Below are 17,671 nucleotides of genomic sequence, written 5' to 3' on the forward strand. Positions count from 1 at the left end.
ACGGTAGTAAGAAAACTATGAGCAGGGATGTTTGAAAAATCATTTGAGATTGGTAAAGTCCATGAGGTGTACGGAAAGTTAGAAGTAGGAACTATATTTGAATGAAAGATCAAAACATTCCCACAGAAATTACAGTCCAATGAGTTTGACTTTATTATCAGTAACCATAAATAGGAGAGATGGCGGCTGTGAGGCTTGCAGGATCCAGCCTCTGATCGCCTGATGCATCTTCCTCATATGGGAAGACCATGACTTCCTGAAGAATAATGCGCACTGCGAAAAGTGAGCATGCTAATGACTAAACTGAGCGCTCCCTCGTTACTCAGAGTGAAACCATATCAAATGAGCATAAGAGGCAAAACATGCCTTTGCTAGACAGCGAAGAAAACTGGAGAGAGCTGGAAATGTGAAACAAGTGGAAGAGAAAAGCAAGCCAGTAGTGATTCGGATGTCTCCATTGCAAATGGCCACCTCCAGCCACAAGTCCTAACACACTCATGCCAAGGGATTTGAGACAGACAGCTTTGTCCTGAGGCTGTGATTGGGATGCAGGGAATAGCAGACAGGTATGATATCTTAGGTAAGAGACATCTGGCCTGGGTGTTTCCTGTTTGGCAACGTATTTGGCTTTTGGACTTGAAGTGATTCACTATTAAATCAGGAACAACCAAGGGTAAGTAGGAGGCAGACTGGTCACTAAAAGCTAAATAGCTGATTAAAAAAAGACATAGATATGATATTTGAGCAGATACAACTTTGGATCTCCTTAGAGTCACAGACTTCCCTTAAACTATATGAATGCATGCATTTAAATTCCGTATGTGGTCTTCAAAGCTCCTGAACAGCCATGTTGATCTAGCTTGTAAAACGCAAAGAGCTAAGAACTAAGTTTAATGCAAGGTAAGAGAAAATCACAGACTCACTTTTTGAGACTCGAGGTCTTTCAAGTAGTCAAGTTTTAAGGGCATCTGCAGACGTGTTTTTTCTAACTCCCAAGTGGGACACTCATATGAATTTGTCAATAGCACAGAACAGGCAGATGGTGTCAATGGTTTAGCACCAATTCTTGGCAGCATATAGGCTGAGACCTTTGTTATGGAAATAGAGAGAAACTTCTCTCCATTAAAAGAAACACCAGTCAAAAGGGCATTTGTAGCTCTGCAAGAAAGATGCTCCAGTCAAGCTGCAAGCAGCTCCCCAGTGCATCATGATTCCTGTTCTCCAGGCCAACCTCCGGCCCCTTCTTCAAGCTCATCGGAATCTCAATGAAGTTCTAAATCCAGAACTATGAGTAAAAGTCAAATATCCCAAAGATATTTACAAACTAAGGAATTTCCTCAGGTATTTGTATTTAAAAATAAATCTCCATCGCCAATTGATTCCATCGCCGAGATGGCAATAGAGGTTACAATTCATGGTTGAGTAGCATTAGGCCAGACTCGGATTTCTATCCTCATTTTTTGTTATCGACAACAAAGTCTTCCACTGGCTGTTGGAACTAGTCCCAAAGAAACTACATCTGAAAAAGATCCAAAGTCTATGAAAAAAAGACTAAATTTAAAGGAGGAGTATCAGTTAATACCTTGATTCAGGCACTTGAAGCTAAGCTGAGAAATAAGTCCCCCTCAAAATGTCTTATTAAACTGACAGATAGCCTTCTAAATGCCTTAAGCACCTTCATGCTTCATACTAGCTAGCAAAAACACAAAAAGCGCCAATTGAAAGTTGCAATCGTAGCACCTGTAGCAAACAGATGGTCACTCGTTATCGGTGGTAACAACTATAGCACGTTCAGGCAGATACGCTGTTACATCTGTAGCATGATATAGAAAGAATGACCATAATGATGAACCACTAACCCCTGGGGAGTGCAGAAGATCACAATTGAATTCTATTTTTAAGATTTAGCCATTCATGGTCTCAAGTAGATAAGAGGCAGAATGCCTTGTAGCGATGTAGCCTTGAGGTACTGCGGCCTCGCCAAACTGTGCTTGGAACAGTTTAGAAGGGACTTCTTAAGGCCAAAGCTGACATTACCTTGCCAGACCTACATTCTTCTTCTCATGGTGCTGTATGGGAGATGAGCCATTCCATTGCTGTACATGTATCCCAAAGCAGCATAGCACTGGATGTGGTAAGGCAGGTTGCAGGTGCATAGGCACAGCGGTGTGACGAGCTAACTTCTAATAGCTGGGAGTGCATCAGGGTTCAGGTGCCGTGGTTGAGCGATGTTTCGAACCCAGCACAATATACGAGAGGTATCTAAGGGCGAGATGGTGCAAAAACAAGCTGGAGTGTTGGAACAAGAGGTAGGGAGGGGTGTGCTGCAGGCTTTAAGTAATGTTAAACATGCCATAGCAACGACATGTTTTGATCCTTGTATATTTGCTCTGACAAAAGCTATAGGCTGATTTTACCGCATGATAGTATGGAGCATCGGACTTCACCCCGCTGCAGGTTGTCTCTTCTGATGAATGGGCTGAGGGCAAGCTCTGGACAGTGTGCTCTTGGTCTAGTGTTCGAAGAAAGAAAAATCAACACCTGAAAGAAGGAACATTAATAGGGACTGTATCTGGAAGTGAAACAGCCTAGACAAACTAATCTTTTATCAAACTGAAAATGGATAATAAAAAACAGAAGAAAATTAAATTATCTCTGATGAGATTCTATGACAGAAGATCTGAGAAACTGCTATTACGTAACAGCCCAAGATCACAGCTGATAGATGGAGCATTTTGGTGATGTGACTTCCTCACTTATAGTAGCTGCCAGTGGGGGTGATTAGGAGTTCAAGAACTTGGGCATAGAGTCTCCAAACCAATAATCACCTATTCAGACTCATGCGCACTGCTCCTGGTTGACGAAATCTTTTACTTTGAGCTGCGTTGCTGTACAACATGGCTAAAAAACCTTGACAAAGCCAATAGGTCTCACATATGCGTGACCTGTTGGCTTTGCACTGGTTAGGTGACTGCATTGCAGTACCTGAGAGAGTATTTAGGGAATTGTTTAATTTATATAATCTATATTGGACTTTGATGGCACAACATGTTGCAAATAGCCTCAAGAGGCTTGGGGCAAGGAGTAACAGGATGGACTGTACAAATGTGCATTTTTTTCAGATATTTAGATGCTGTTGAGCAGAGCCAGGCAACAAGGGCCATCTAAAGGCATGCAGATTAGTTGAGTTTCCAATTTGTTGTTTGGGTAAAACATCCCATAAGGTCACAGGAAAATGGACAAAAAAGTCAATTTGATTCAGTAGCAAAACCAAATAAAATGCACAGGCCCTTGTTACGATTGGGCCAGCTGGAGTATATACTTATTGCTTCGGCTATGCTGTGATACCCCGGGTATCTCAAATTAACACCTGCAGTAATTATTGCCACCCCTGCAAAATCTGGCACACTGCACCAAATGGCTGCAGTTTTGACCTGCTGAAATGTACTTGGGAAAAATTGCAGGGGTGCTGTGTTAGGCAGTATGTGCGGTAAGAGGAGTTATCGCACTTACTGTACTTTCATGAACCACTCACAATGTTGCCATGTGGCTTCTGATGTTGTCAGGTGGTGTCACTCCCACTTCTGAGGAGTCCAAGGATAATGAACTTATAATTCGTATTCAGGGGAAGCTTCTTTCACAATAATTTATAAATCTGGATAGGGTCAGAGTGATGTGCATGTGAGTAAAACCACAAGGCAAATGTTGATTTTGAGGCTGCAATATATTTCTTCTGCATGCTCAAATGTATGTTCATATTTCATCCTCAAAATCCTCACAAACTACCATCAAGGAACTGGATCTGCCTTATGTTGCTGCAGTATGGTTCCGAGTTTGAGGGGTTCCTTATTGAGAAAGCTTGCGTGAAATCTCAATGTCTGATCTAGTGCTGAGGATTGTGAGGTTTCTAGTGCTGTCTCAGGTGACAGCACTATTGGGCATTGGTTCACTGTGTATTAAACTGATGAGAAGTCACATGTGGCACTGTTTTTTGTCCAGGTCCTGAAAGATGCCATGTTGGAGAACCAGACCCCACAGCTTTTCCAGGATGTCAACAAACCAAAGTACATGGGCACTGTGAACCTGGACAGGTGAGTAGCAATAATTTGATGATACAGGTGGACATAATCTCAGGTACTTCTACCTGTATGCAAACTCTGATCATGACACGCTACATCAGGAACATAAAATAAAAATATTAGTACTTTTAATGCATTAATACCTTGCCACCTTGTAAGAACCCAACTTCAGTCACGGTGTTTTGATATGCAAAACGCCTCCCCCTAATATAGGTCTTTCAGAAAATACAGAAGATTTTATTCTTAAAAGTCTGTTAGAATTGCTGACAGAGGGCAGTAGTATTTCCTTTGATGTTTCTTTAATGCATCTTTCAGTTGGGATCTGCAAGCGTTTTCTACGAAATTATGAGAGTCTCAGCACACATGTCATTCTTTGTCACTTTGATATCATGCAATACAAGTACTTTTGTTGACTCTCTCCCAAAAATATCATGAATAAGCCATGATTTCACTGCTTGAAGTCCATGTGGACTTCCACATGCCTAGGTAGAGATTTAACTGATAGAGTAATTGTTCCACTTCTTAATATCCTGACACGAATTTGAAGACTGTGCAATTGAATATCCCCTTTGTAGCACACTTATGCCGTAACGTGCAGATTTGAACCTTTGCCCACAATGTGATTGAGTTGAGTTCATTGAAAAGGGTTGCAGTGAGCAAACAATTATCAGCCTCATGCATCAAGCCAAAATCCAGTCGGTAAAATACCGATTCTTTATTAGCTCCCGGTAGCGAGTCCCAAATACCCAATCCCAATGCATCAACCCAAAACGTGAGCAAATAACGAATCGCTAAAGAAATATCTGCTAACATACCGAATCGGTAATACCAAAAATGCTAAGTTACCGAATCGCTAAATACCGAATTAGCAGTTACCGAAATCACTATTTGCTCCCAGAAAGTGCCAATAGCAAATAACGAATCACACCCCAATGCAACAAAACTCGCTAATAACGGAAATCCCAAAAATCGCTATTTTGCAAGAGCTAAATAAGGGGAATCAAAACCTGGAGGTAAAGTTACAAAAAAAAAAAAGAGATAATGCAAAAAAAATTTCAACATGTGCAAATGATTGAGGCAATCACTAAACCCTTAAATGTGGCCCAGGAGACCCTGTTGGCTCCCACAAAATGGCTGCCCTCTACGTGCTTGCAAGGAGGATGCGGATCAATGCAGCAGGACAGCGCAGGAGAAGGGTCCAGGAGCGAGTTTTCAGACTGCGCATAACCTTGCTCGGGCAGAATGAGGACGAGGTGTACCAGAAGTATCGCCTCAATCGCGCTATGATCATGCGCCTGATTGCAGACCTGGAACCATTACTGCAGCACCAGACACACCGGACAAATGCAATCCCTGCGCACGTTCAGGTCCTATGCAGCCTGCACCTACTGGCCTCAGGGAGTTTCCAGGGGGTAATTGCGGTGGCCGGAGGTGTTTCGCAAAGCGCACTGTCACGCTTCTTCAAGAAATTCCTAGATGCCATGCTGACAATGCTCCACACACACATCAGCTTCCCCACAACCCCACAGCAGTTGGACCGCACCAAACAGGCTTTCTACCAGGTGGCACAATTCCCACATGTGATTGGATGCATCGACTGCACGCATATCCCCATATGTCCTCCCGCAGCAAATGAGTACTTATTCCGGAACCGCAAGTCATACCACTCGATCAACGTGCAGGTTGTGTGCGATGCCAATAACATCATAACGGACCTAGTGGCACAATTCCCAGGGAGCACACACGACTCATACATCTTCCGCAACAGTGGAATGCACAGGCGACTAATCAACGGAGAATTTGGAGAGGGACTCCTGCTAGGTACGTAGAAATACGCTTCCCCACACCAACACCACACATGTATGTACATCACCAATGCTAAGTCTATGCTTCTATCTTCTAGGTGACAGTGCTTACGCCCTGCGGGAATACATACTCACCCCATACTTAAATCCAGCAACCCCGCAGAAACATCGCTACAACGCTGCACACATCAGCACGAGGAATGTGATAGAGAGGACTTTTGGGATTCTCAAGAGCCGCTTCCGTATCCTCCACAAGACTGGCGGCGCCATGCTATACCAACCTGAAACATGCTGTCGGATAATTGCTGTATGTGCAATGCTGCACAACATTGCCACCAGAAGGGGGATACCCATAGAGGTGGACAGGGATGACGACCACCGGGCTGACCAACCACCCGCCCAACAACGACAGGCACACATCCCAAACACAGCAGAGGGCCATAGGAGGCGGACATACATAATGCAAAATCATTTTTGATACTTGGGAAAATGAGACATTACAAGTTGGTTTGGGGTGCAACTATTTAATGCACAGTAGCACTGAGGATTGTGCAACAAAACTAGCATTGTAAATCATGCTCCAATTGCATTATTGTAAATAAAAGGTGCCTTAAAGTCACGCCTGTGCATACACAGTGATTGGATGGCCATGGTTGCCCCACCATGGTCCTGCATGCATGTCCAACTGTCTAGTGGCGCTTCCCACGTACCCCAAGCCTCCGCTCAGGTGTATCCAAAGCCTCACCACGGCCTGTCCCCGCGGAGGCACGCGAACGGCGCCTGGTGCTGGCCTCTGCCTGTGACACGCTGCTGACACTGGAGGCAGCCTCACTTGTGTCATCCCCTCCCAATGCAGCAGCACTGCATGTGCTGCTCTGAAGCTGTTCCACAGCAGTGGTGATGTGTCCTAGTGACTTTGCGACATCCCCGCAGAAGTGCCCAAGGTCCACCTGCAGGGCGACTGAGCGGCGTGCCAACACAGCGGTGCTGTTGCTGTGCCGTGTGATGGCCTTGGTAGCGGCGGCGGAACGCAACATTTGCTGCCGGTGACTCCTCTTATGGCACTCATGGCCCTCCCTCGTGGCACGGGTGAGCACATGTACCTCCTCCCTGAGCTGAGCATTGCCCTCTGCAACCGCTGTGGTCATGTCCCTGACCGCCTTGCTCATTTCCGTGACTGCTGCAGTCATGGCGCGCATCTCCCTAGCAAGGCGCACGATATTGCAGCTAATGTTAGCCACATGTCGCCCCTGCATGCGCTGTGTACGCAGCATCCTCTCCTCGATTGCAGAGGTTGTTGGGACATCCTGTTCGGCTGAGGAGACGGAACTGCGACGAGCCCTGTGCCGCCGTGCGCGTCTAGCACCTCCAGGTGGTGCATCAGGTGGTGTGTATGTGCGCTGGCTGGGTGCCAATTGCGAGGTGGGTGTTTCCATCTCCTGCAAGGGCGCAACTTTGGACCTGCGCCTCTGCGCTATTGTGGCTGTGGTAGCTGCAGCCTGTTTGGCTGGTGCCGTAGCTTCTGGCGCTGGTGCTGGTGCCGTAGCTTGTGGCACTGGTGGAGGTGCCATAGCTTGTGGCGCTGGTGGAGGTGGTGCTGTTGGGGTGGCAGGTGTTGGCGATGCATGCGCGTCCTGCGCTGTCTCCTGGTCTGACTCGACGGGTGTTTCCGAGATGATCAGCTGGCTGCTGTCGTCCGAATCCCCAGGTGATGCATCTGTGTGTGAAACAGTGCATGGTTAGTGGGATAATTACAACTACATAGTGTTGTACACATGAATGTCCCTCTGTGGTCCACTAAATGAACAGTCTCCATCCATGTTCAACTGATGTGGTGTATGGTCATTGGATATACGCCTGTACATGTACACTGGGCTGACTAGACTACAACTCCCAAGATGCACTGGTGTCATGTGTAAAGCTGTCTGTGCCAGAGCTGCAGACACACTGAGATCGGGCTGGGGGCATGGGAATGGATTTACGCAATGCTGGGTGTGGGCACAGGCATGCATCTTACCTTGGGCACTTGTGGCTGCGCCGGACGTGTCCATCTGGGTCACCCCCACGACGGCTTCCCGCTCTATCGTCCCTTCCACAAGGTCCTCCAGGGCTGTGTTGGCTGGTGCTGTGGATGGTCCGCCTCCAGTCCTGCTCGCCTCCCGGAGCCTCTCCGCAATCATCTCTTTGGCACGCTTCCGCAGGTCGTACCACCTTTTTTTGAGGTCGTCGATGCTGCGGGTCGTGACGCCAACTGCATTCACCCTCTCACGGATGCGCAGCCATATGCGCCGCTTCTCCTGCTCAGGCACCTTAAGGGACAGCTTGCCAAAGAGGCGGTCGTGTTTGCTGGAGACTCCCTCGATAAGGTACTCGAGCTCCCTATCAGAAAATTTTCGCTTACGCTTGCGTGCTGACTCTGCGCTGGATGGCACTTCCTGCGCCATGATGTGTGTGTCTTTGGATTTGCAGAGTCGGTGTGGCCTCACTCTGCACAGGCAGTCTTCCTTCCCAGCTCCTGTCTGCTCCTCTGTCGAGGCAATGTGGGTGGGGCAGCAGTATTTCCTGGTTGGTGATGTCATCTGCACGTTCCCGGAGCGACGCGGCAAATTGCGATTTCACTAATACCGATTCGGTAATAGCTAACTCGGTATTACCGAACTCGCTATTAGCTAATTCGGTATTACCGAACTCGCTATTTGCTAATGGGAGTTTGCATGCCCCGCTATGTAGAAATCGGTAAATTTAGCGATTTTTAAGGAATCGCTAAATTTTACCGAATCTGTTGATGCATGCCATATACCGATTCCTTAATGGCGATTCCTTATTTTTCGCTATTAAGGAATAGGTATTAGTTTGGTTGATGCATATGCCCCTAAATAGTTTAGTTAATTTTTTTAAAGCCGGGACTACTGAAAATGTGTGATTCTGTGTCTTCTGGATGTTTTTGCTTAATAATGAATTTGCCACACAATCTATTATCTGCCGAAGAAACTGCAGATTTCAATCAAATTGTTTTTTGCTAAAGGGAGGAAAAACACTGAGGGCCTCATGTACGTAGCCGAATACCGGTCGGTAACGGCCGATTTTCGGTAATTATACCGTTACCGACCGGTATTTAGGCTTGTGACATGTAGGGGGCTCATTTCTGTATTCGGTAAATTACCGAATCGGTAAAATTACCGAATCGGTAATTTTACCGATTCGGTAAATTCCGAATACAGAAATGAGATGTAGGGGGAGTGTGTGGGTGTTGTTTGGAGTCGGTATTTACCACCAACTAATAGTTGTGGTAAATAATGAATGGATGTGTAAAAGCATTTTGATAGCGCTTAGAAGTGTGCAGTGTGGCAGACATACATGCCCTTAGGGCATGTATGTGTGCCACATGTGCACACATGGCCGAATCAGGGGTGCAACAGGGTGTCAATGTGACACCCTGCCACCCTTGCATGTGCTCCCCCATTACCGAATCGGTATTTACCGATTCGGTAATGAGGCATACCTTCCCATCAATGGGAAGGTATGCCTCATTACCGAATCGGTAAATACCGATTCGGTAATTACCGAATTTTTCCGAATCGGTATTATTTACCGACTCATTACCTACATTGCATTTACCACTTCATAAATACCGAATCGGTATGATTCGGTATTTATGAAGTGGTAAATGCAAGCCCACCTACATGAGGCCCTTGAATATGGTATATATTACTTACCTTGATACTTTTGAAAAAAGTAGCTAGTTACCGTTCATCTGTTGATTGTGATATTCAAACATTAAAGGGGTGATCATTTTACCCACCCTATGCTCATAGCATTTTGAATAATATTTGTTTAAAGTGCATACTTTTTTCCGTAAGAAGCATGTGTATTGCGTAAAGCACTGCAATCCATTTCTATCAATATATATGTGTGTTACAATACCGCATAATTTGCTTTTAAGTGCATATGAAGATGACTTGTTTTCATCCACTGTATTAGTCATTCAACCGTGCCGCATAATTTTCTCCTATAATGATTCTGAATTACAGTGGTCTTAACAATAGCCTGCGTGGATGTACTGCACAATAAAACTGCTCTACTGGTTTGAGACATGATTTGTGAACTATAGCAAGAAAAACTGTAAATGTTTTTTTGTTTTTCCCTTCTCTAGGGTGAGTCGCGAGAGATGCCCAGAGCTAGATTACTTTGTCGCTTTCTCATCTGTAAGCTGTGGAAGAGGAAATGCTGGCCAAAGTAACTATGGTTTTGCAAACTCAACAATGGAACGGATTTGCGAGCAACGACGTCATGACAGCCTCCCAGGTAATAAAAATGTCCTTCCCATTTCCTGTGGAGAACATCCTTGACTGTAATTTTATGGATTATTCACACCCTCAATGACAAGTAGTTCTGAAAACTTCTTAGCAAAAATTCCATGACTATAGAAAATGGTAAATAATCTTAGTATGAATTATGTAGAGTCCAAGTGAATATAACTCAACGGATTATTCATACTGTCATTGGCAAAAAGTGAAGAAAACATCCCATGCAGAGGCCCAGTGACAAAGAATCTGGGGCCTTTTAACATTCTCAAAGGAATAAAAATTGTCGGGAGATATTCTTCTGTAGAACGAAGGTGATGGTAACTCTGGGGACAACTCCCACTGTTACAGATAAAAAGTCCAGAGCAGCTCCTATGGAGGACCATTCACATAGTGAACAGCAGATAGATTCTGAGTGAATGAAAGCAATATAGGAGTGATCCTTATTCTCAGGCCAAAGCAATCTTCTGCTTACAGTCACTTACTTTAGGGAGTGACGTACAACAATGTCACAGAGTCCTGTTTTCTCTCACTGCTGATGTTGGAACCACATTTCAAGTGTTCACATGCCAAAGTTTGCTTTATGTCTCCCACAAATCAGAGTAAAACTATGAGCAATTGTGTGGATGTTGTTTGGAAAACTGTATTTTCTCCTGAGATAGAGTGGAACCAGAGAGACACTATGGTGTGACCATAGGTTGGTGTGATTTGGTCACATGGAATCAGTTGAGATTGATGCAGTAGGTTTGAGTGTGCCAAGTGTTGCTTTATGAATGACATCTTTCATTGGCAAAAGTATAGACCATGAAATTGCTCAGATATATGCTGTGGCACTGGATTAATTTATACAGCATGGGCGTGTATTCATATTGGTGCTTAATGTTGGCTGTAAGGGGTTGTGTTGGACACGGTTAGCTGGGAATGCTTGTGGTGGATTGTGTGTGCTGCGAGGGGTTGTTATGAACCATGTCATCTGGCGGTGTGTATAATGGAGAGTGGGGGACACAGTGTTTGTAGTGGATAATGTGGACTAGGAGAGGTTAAGGTAGACTGTATGGGCTGGTTGTGACAGGAGGTTTTTGGAATACCATTAATGGGAAGAAGGAATATGCTGGAGATAGTATAGGTTGAGACTGGTTTTGGTGGATGGTGTGGGCTAGGAGTGGTAAGGGTTGATCGAGAGTCAGGCAGTGTTTCAATGACTGTGCGGATATTGAGTGTTCTTGTGGCTGATGTGAACTGAGAGTTGTGCTTAATGGCTGGTAATATTTATGTCAGCTGTAGTACACTGGATTGATTTCCACTACCTCATCCCATAACCCTATGGCTCAACGTCCAACTTTTTTTCTTTGCAGTTACTAACACGGTTCTTCTATCATCAGGTTTGGCTATACAGTGGGGCGCTATTGGTGATGTGGGAATTGTCTTGGAGACAATGGGAAGTAATGATCTTGTGATTGGTGGAACACTACCCCAACGAATCAGTTCCTGCCTGGAGGTCCTTGACCAGTTCCTGAACCAGCCTCACCCTGTTATGTCCAGCTTTGTCCTTGCTGAGAAAACCGTTTCAATGAGGAGTGAGGATGGTAGCAAACGGGATCTTGTGGAGGCAGTCGCTCACATTCTAGGTAATTATTGCTCAACACAACAGCTCAAAACACCAGAACTCTGGGAGTAAACTGATACTTCTGTTCAGCAGTTGGCCAATGATGAAGGTAGGCACTCTTAAGAACAAAAGGGCCATAGAGGCTGTCATGGATGAACCTGTGTGCCCAGGTGTACCATAGTGGGGTTACACCTACTATTTCCGTGCTCAAAGACTAGTGTGAGTTCTTATTTTAACTCTGGATTTCTGTCCTCTTTGAGCCACTGGTAAGAGTGGGCTACTCTCTTTTTTTCCCATCAACCATGGCGAACACAATGGAATATTTAATATCCCAGTTTGTGTGGCTGTGGTAGTGAACTGTAAAGGGTGAAGATTTTTCTCCACCATAATGCACTTCACTGTATTTGTAGCATGTGATGTTATCCCACTAAAAGCAGGATCACTGCACAGATTAAAGTCTGGATGAGAAGAGTATAGATGGCACGCTGAAGGACAGGTTATCGAGAAGAAACAAGACTAGTGCAATCAACGAGTATGATGCAATGTGTAGGGAAAAGATGCACAGTGGACGAGCACAGTGTAAAGTCAGGGGAGTGTCTTAGTGAGTGCAGCACCAGGCACCCAATAGCTGTAGCTGAGGATCGTAGAGTACATTGTTCTCTATACTGGGAGGAATGACACCCATACACATACTTTGCACTGAGCCATGCAAATAGATTATGGAAATCAATCTGGGACTCCCTTGTGAATGAGTGTAAATCAAGGTGAAAAAGTGTGATATATATTCCAGAGGACTAAAATACAAGCTTTCACACCTGATGCTTTGTCACAGTCACCCACAGACTTCTACCATAGACACAATAGGATACCGCTAAGCTTGCATATACTCGGGAGGGACGTCGAGGTGCTAGTATGTTAGAAACTCTTTCTCACAAAAGAGGTTCATGCCTTTTGGAATTACTCATTATGTGGAGTACAGAAGGGCTGCACATCTGTAGGTTCAATATCCTGTTTCTGACTGAGGGGTGCATGCAGGTTGTCATTCCAGAATCTCTTGTCCTAAAGGAGTGTTTCCCACATGTTGGTATTCTGGTACTTAGTTCCTGCATATATGGTGTCCACATTAAGTTATTCTACAGCCTGCTTGTTTTAGTCAGTCTTACTTTTAAATTTCCGAATGAAAGTTTATGGCCCTACTTACTGTTTGTTGAACACAGGATGTCTGTCAAAAAGTGGTTGATGTCCTGACTGCCCTGTTTATATTGTATAAGGCCTGCATGCACTCCTAATAGAAACAACAGACACTTTTTGACAGATGTTTTGTATCCACCAAATTCTAAATAAGGTTCTTAGTAACTTGTGGATCTATATGTCGAGTTTCTCCTGATGTGTACTTAAATTTCAATAACCCACAGGTGTCCGTGATGTGAGTAGCTTGAATCCTGACACAACCCTGGCAGATCTTGGCTTAGATTCTCTAATGGGAGTGGAGGTTCGTCAGACCTTAGAGCGGGACTACGATATTGTCATGGCAATGAGAGAAGTTCGACTGCTTACCATCAACAAACTGCGTGACCTCTCCACCAAGACCAGTGCCACTGAAGGTATGTCTTGGGTAATTTAAATGCATCTCCTTCTAGGTCCAGGTTGATTAAACATCGGTCCTGCCATAGCCAGTGCCACAGAGGGTACATCCCAGGTATCGTTAAGGCCACCTGTGAGGCCCACTGCCTTTGAAGCATAACCTATGTGTGTGATCACCAGCTTGCAACTTATCTAAGAAATATCATCCACCTACTACGTGGGCCTTATTGCCCTGAAACTATCCACTCATTTAAGTGTCCGTTACACCAACATATCTACCCATCATCCACAAATAACTCCCAATCCACCAGCAGATCTCGTCAAACACCAGCATAATTACCTACTCACAAAGCTAAACATGCTCCCACATAACTATCCATGCACCCACATCCCACGTTACTACATTATATATCCACACTTGGAACATATAACTAATCATTCAGTCACATAACTATGCATATATTCACTTACCATCCATACCCCTTCAAAGCTACCCATGCCCAAAAATATCTCTGAATGCACCCTCATAACTTTCAATGACACCACAACCTACTTGGGTACTTGTCAAAATACTATTTAATTAATTTATACGTCACCCAAACATAAACAAGCTGCAAAGTGGCTAGATAAGTGATTTAGCTGCATCCCCACACAGCGTCAGTTTTCCTGTGACCAAGGCACCAGAAGTGGGTTATACAGACTTCCATGAAGACCCTGCATTCCTGGGGGCACAACAAGGTGTATAGGCACTTATAGTAGGACACAGCTTTCATGAAGCAAGAAGAGATGTATATGCACTTTGTTACAGCCCGGTCTTTCACAGAGCCAGTGAAAAGAAAGTTCTGCATGCACATACCTGTTACTACTCACTTTTCTGATATGTATTCTCCACGCTATACAAAAAGCATAGATGGTGGACCTTGAGCGGTCATAATTGTCCATCGTCACATGCCTCTGAGTAGACATTCTCTGAGGTTAAATGTCAGATTTATTGTTACTGCTGCTTGTGAACGCTCTTCCTTCTGTCTTCTGTTCAGAGCTGATCCCCAGCCCACTGAAAAAGGCCGGCCAGGCAGATTTATCATCACATGACCTTTCCAGCCTTCTTGTGAACCCAGAGGGACCCACCATTACCCAGCTCAATGAGGTGCAGAACAGCGAGCGACCCCTCTTCCTGGTGCACCCGATTGAGGGCTCCATCACAGCTTTCCACACTCTGGCATCAAAGCTAAGCATGCCCTGCTACGGCCTGCAGTGCACAAAAGGTATGTTAGCACCCACAAATGCTTCATCTAACTAGTGCATTCCATGAGATGAATTTCAGTGCACCAAAGGCTTTTTGACACCCACACACACACTTCACCTAAGTTTAGCTTGCCTTTAAAAGGCCTGGGCTGAATCAAACATAGTTTGGCACTCACACATGTGCTTTATTATACATTATTCAATCAATCAATCAATCAATCACTCAATCAATCAATCAGGGTTTTGTAGAGCGCACTACTCACTCGTGAGGGTCTCAAGGCACTGAAGGAGTGGGGTGTGAGCAGCTCCGTTGGGGTTGGATGCCATTATTAAAGCATTGGTTATAAGTGCTCCAGAATTATATTCTTTATTTCCCAATCCCAGATATACTGGGTTTCCCTCATTTCAAGGGCAATAAATAATAGAGAACAACGATTTGGGGGATTAGCTTGCAGGAATTGGCCTTGTAAGAAGACTTCATTTCCCATCATCCATCTGCACTGGAGGGAACATTACTGCATTTCCTTTCATTCATCTGCACAGGAACTGACGTCACTGTTTTCCACCCAAAACTATCTTTGAAAAGCAGGAGCCAAGCAAAAAGGACCTAATTTCCTATCATCCATCAGCACAAGAAGTGGCATCACTGAATTTCCCATCATCCATCTCCACAGGAAGTGGCATCCCTCTTTTTCCCATCATCCATCTCCACAGGAAGTCACATTACCTTCTGCCTTCTCCCTGTTTCACTCAAATCTTCAGGGCATCCCATCGCCCTTGCGTCCCCAGCAAATGATGAGCACAGATATTACCTGTTTGGACTTGTTAGGGCCATGGGTTAGTACCCCGTTCCACTGAATTATAAAAGGTAAGAAAACATAATGTGCCTCACCCAGCACTCCTTGCTGCCATTCTCCACAATCACACACAGATCTATAAGGTCTAGAAACTCACATAGCATTTGACGTCAGACTGCATTTTGGTCCAGCAATGAGAAGGTTGGTGCTGGCTCACTCACTTGTAGATGGGAACAATGTAGCTTCACAACTCCTATGATGCTCTTCTTCGAAGTTGCATCTCCCGGACATTTTGAGGATCTTTTGGATCTAGGTCACTAAGACATTCTCCATTCATATTGCCCTGTAGGCTGGGCCTTCTGCAAACCTCCTAGAATTAGGGTAGTTCCTGTTAAAAGGTGCAATCCAGTTAATTGTGCAGGAAGGTAAGCACCAATTCTTTCCACAATTTACATCAATGAGGCTTGAGTCAGACTCCTCAGTCCTTGGCCTAGTCTGGAGATAGAGTTGCAGGCCAGCAGAGGATCAACTGCTAGGTCTTCATTTTAAGTGGCCAGAAACAATATCCCAGATGTGATACCATGCTGAACTATTTTGAGTAACCATTATTTCCAGGTCAGGGATTACCGGATCCAAAAATATCAAATCTGGCAATCCCAGGCCAGCATGCACCAGACCTGGAATTTAGGGAGCAGCTGCTGCGCCTGACCGGCCACACTTGTGCATGCTGGGGGGAGCTACAAATGTTTCCCCCATCCCTCGCATCACTGATGGGTAAAATAAAGCTTTCCCCATGAAATAGATGCAGATTTGGGCCCGTTATTTCCCCTAAACAGGGGAAAAACATACAGATTTGGAACTGGTATTTCCTTGTCTGCATGTTATGCCCATTCCAAGGGAAATAAACTTGTAATCCCTGGATTTAGATAATGGAATTGAAGAGTTGCCTCCAACCCTGGTCTCGTCACATCTAAATCTGGAAGACTCCTAATGAGGGCCCTAGTGGGGTATCCTTCCATATACTATCTTAGAGGCTTTCTTGATGTCCAGACGATATACTGGTCAGGTAGACCAGTACATATGCTCCTGTTGTGGGCAAGTCGACAAGTCTGAGCCAGCTGGATGTCTGATGTAATCAAAGTTTTGCACACTCAGTGCTGGAGAAATGCATGTTTCTACTCTTGTTGACTATTCCCAGGCTATGACGCAAAGTGTCAATCTGGACTAGTTGGGGTGATTTCTGCATTTCAACTCGGATATCTCCTCCTCAGTTCCTGCTGCCTTAGCAACCAGAAAACGGGGAGGGGTAGGAAGACGGAAGACGGGGAGGGGTAGGACGCAGCAAGTGTGCCAAAGGCCCTAGTGCAAGCAAACCCCCCCATCCCACCCATGGTTGGTTAGTAAAATACAGTATGTATCAGGGTCCGGTGGGCCCCACAGGCCTGTCAGGACCGGTGCCACTGCATCTGTTGCACCACAGATAACTACACCTCTGGTTGCACCTGGGCCTGGAGTCATCTGCTTTGAGTAAAGGAATGGGCTTTTGCACTCACCTCTTTCACCAGGTACAATAGCTTTTAGGATTGATGTACCTAGGGAAGGCAGATGTGTAGGTTTGACTGTCCAACTTGGACCACGCCAGCCTTCACAAAGGAAAGAGACCATTTGGTCAGAAGACCCACAAAATCCATATTGACTCCACCATTCAACAAGTGCCCATAAACCAAACATATCACTCACTTCGAACATATCCCACATACGGCAAAGGTAGGGGACCCAGTTAGAAGAACTGAGCAAAACTCTTTCACAATGGAGAGCCACTGGTCAGTGTCCCAGGACTACAAAACGCTACCCCCACCATCAGTCTCTGCATAGACTTTGTTGAGGGACCAGTTGCCCCCATCACTCAGAATGACGCTCGCTTTTGGTGTGTTCCTCAGTCATCAGAGCAAATCTCTGATCACAAACAGAACATTAAGAAGAAAGAGCACCCTCAGTGGGCTTGTATGGGTTCCCAGAGTTAAAAACACAGGATTCACTAGAATAAAGGGAAGGGGCAAGATTTCCAAGGTGCGAAGAGGACTTCTTAACAGTCTTCAAAATGATAACTCGTATCAATCCAGGGCATGAGTTATCTGTCTGGGCCTTTCTACAAAGGAAGGAGGGGAGCATGATTCATATACATGTTCAAAGACAGGGTACATCATTAGTAAATAATGCTATGCAAGGTTAAAGCCTCTCTACTTAAATT

At 45.1% G+C, this 17,671-nt stretch overlaps 1 protein-coding gene across 1 annotated transcript in view; it reads left to right on the plus strand.

Moving 5' to 3' along the window:
- FASN (fatty acid synthase) overlaps positions 1 to 17,671 on the plus strand; it is a 180,040-nt gene that overhangs the window by 136,009 nt on the left and 26,360 nt on the right. Inside the window, exons 35-39 of the mRNA XM_085617568.1 lie at positions 4,000 to 4,091; positions 10,038 to 10,189; positions 11,571 to 11,816; positions 13,210 to 13,398; positions 14,416 to 14,643. Of these exons, the coding sequence (XP_085473694.1) occupies positions 4,000 to 4,091; positions 10,038 to 10,189; positions 11,571 to 11,816; positions 13,210 to 13,398; positions 14,416 to 14,643 (907 nt within the window). The remainder of the gene's footprint in view (positions 1 to 3,999; positions 4,092 to 10,037; positions 10,190 to 11,570; positions 11,817 to 13,209; positions 13,399 to 14,415; positions 14,644 to 17,671) is intronic.

This window comes from Triturus cristatus, chromosome 7, assembly GCF_964204655.1.
Source record: "Triturus cristatus chromosome 7, aTriCri1.1, whole genome shotgun sequence".
Classification (NCBI taxonomy): Eukaryota; Metazoa; Chordata; class Amphibia; order Caudata; family Salamandridae; genus Triturus; species Triturus cristatus.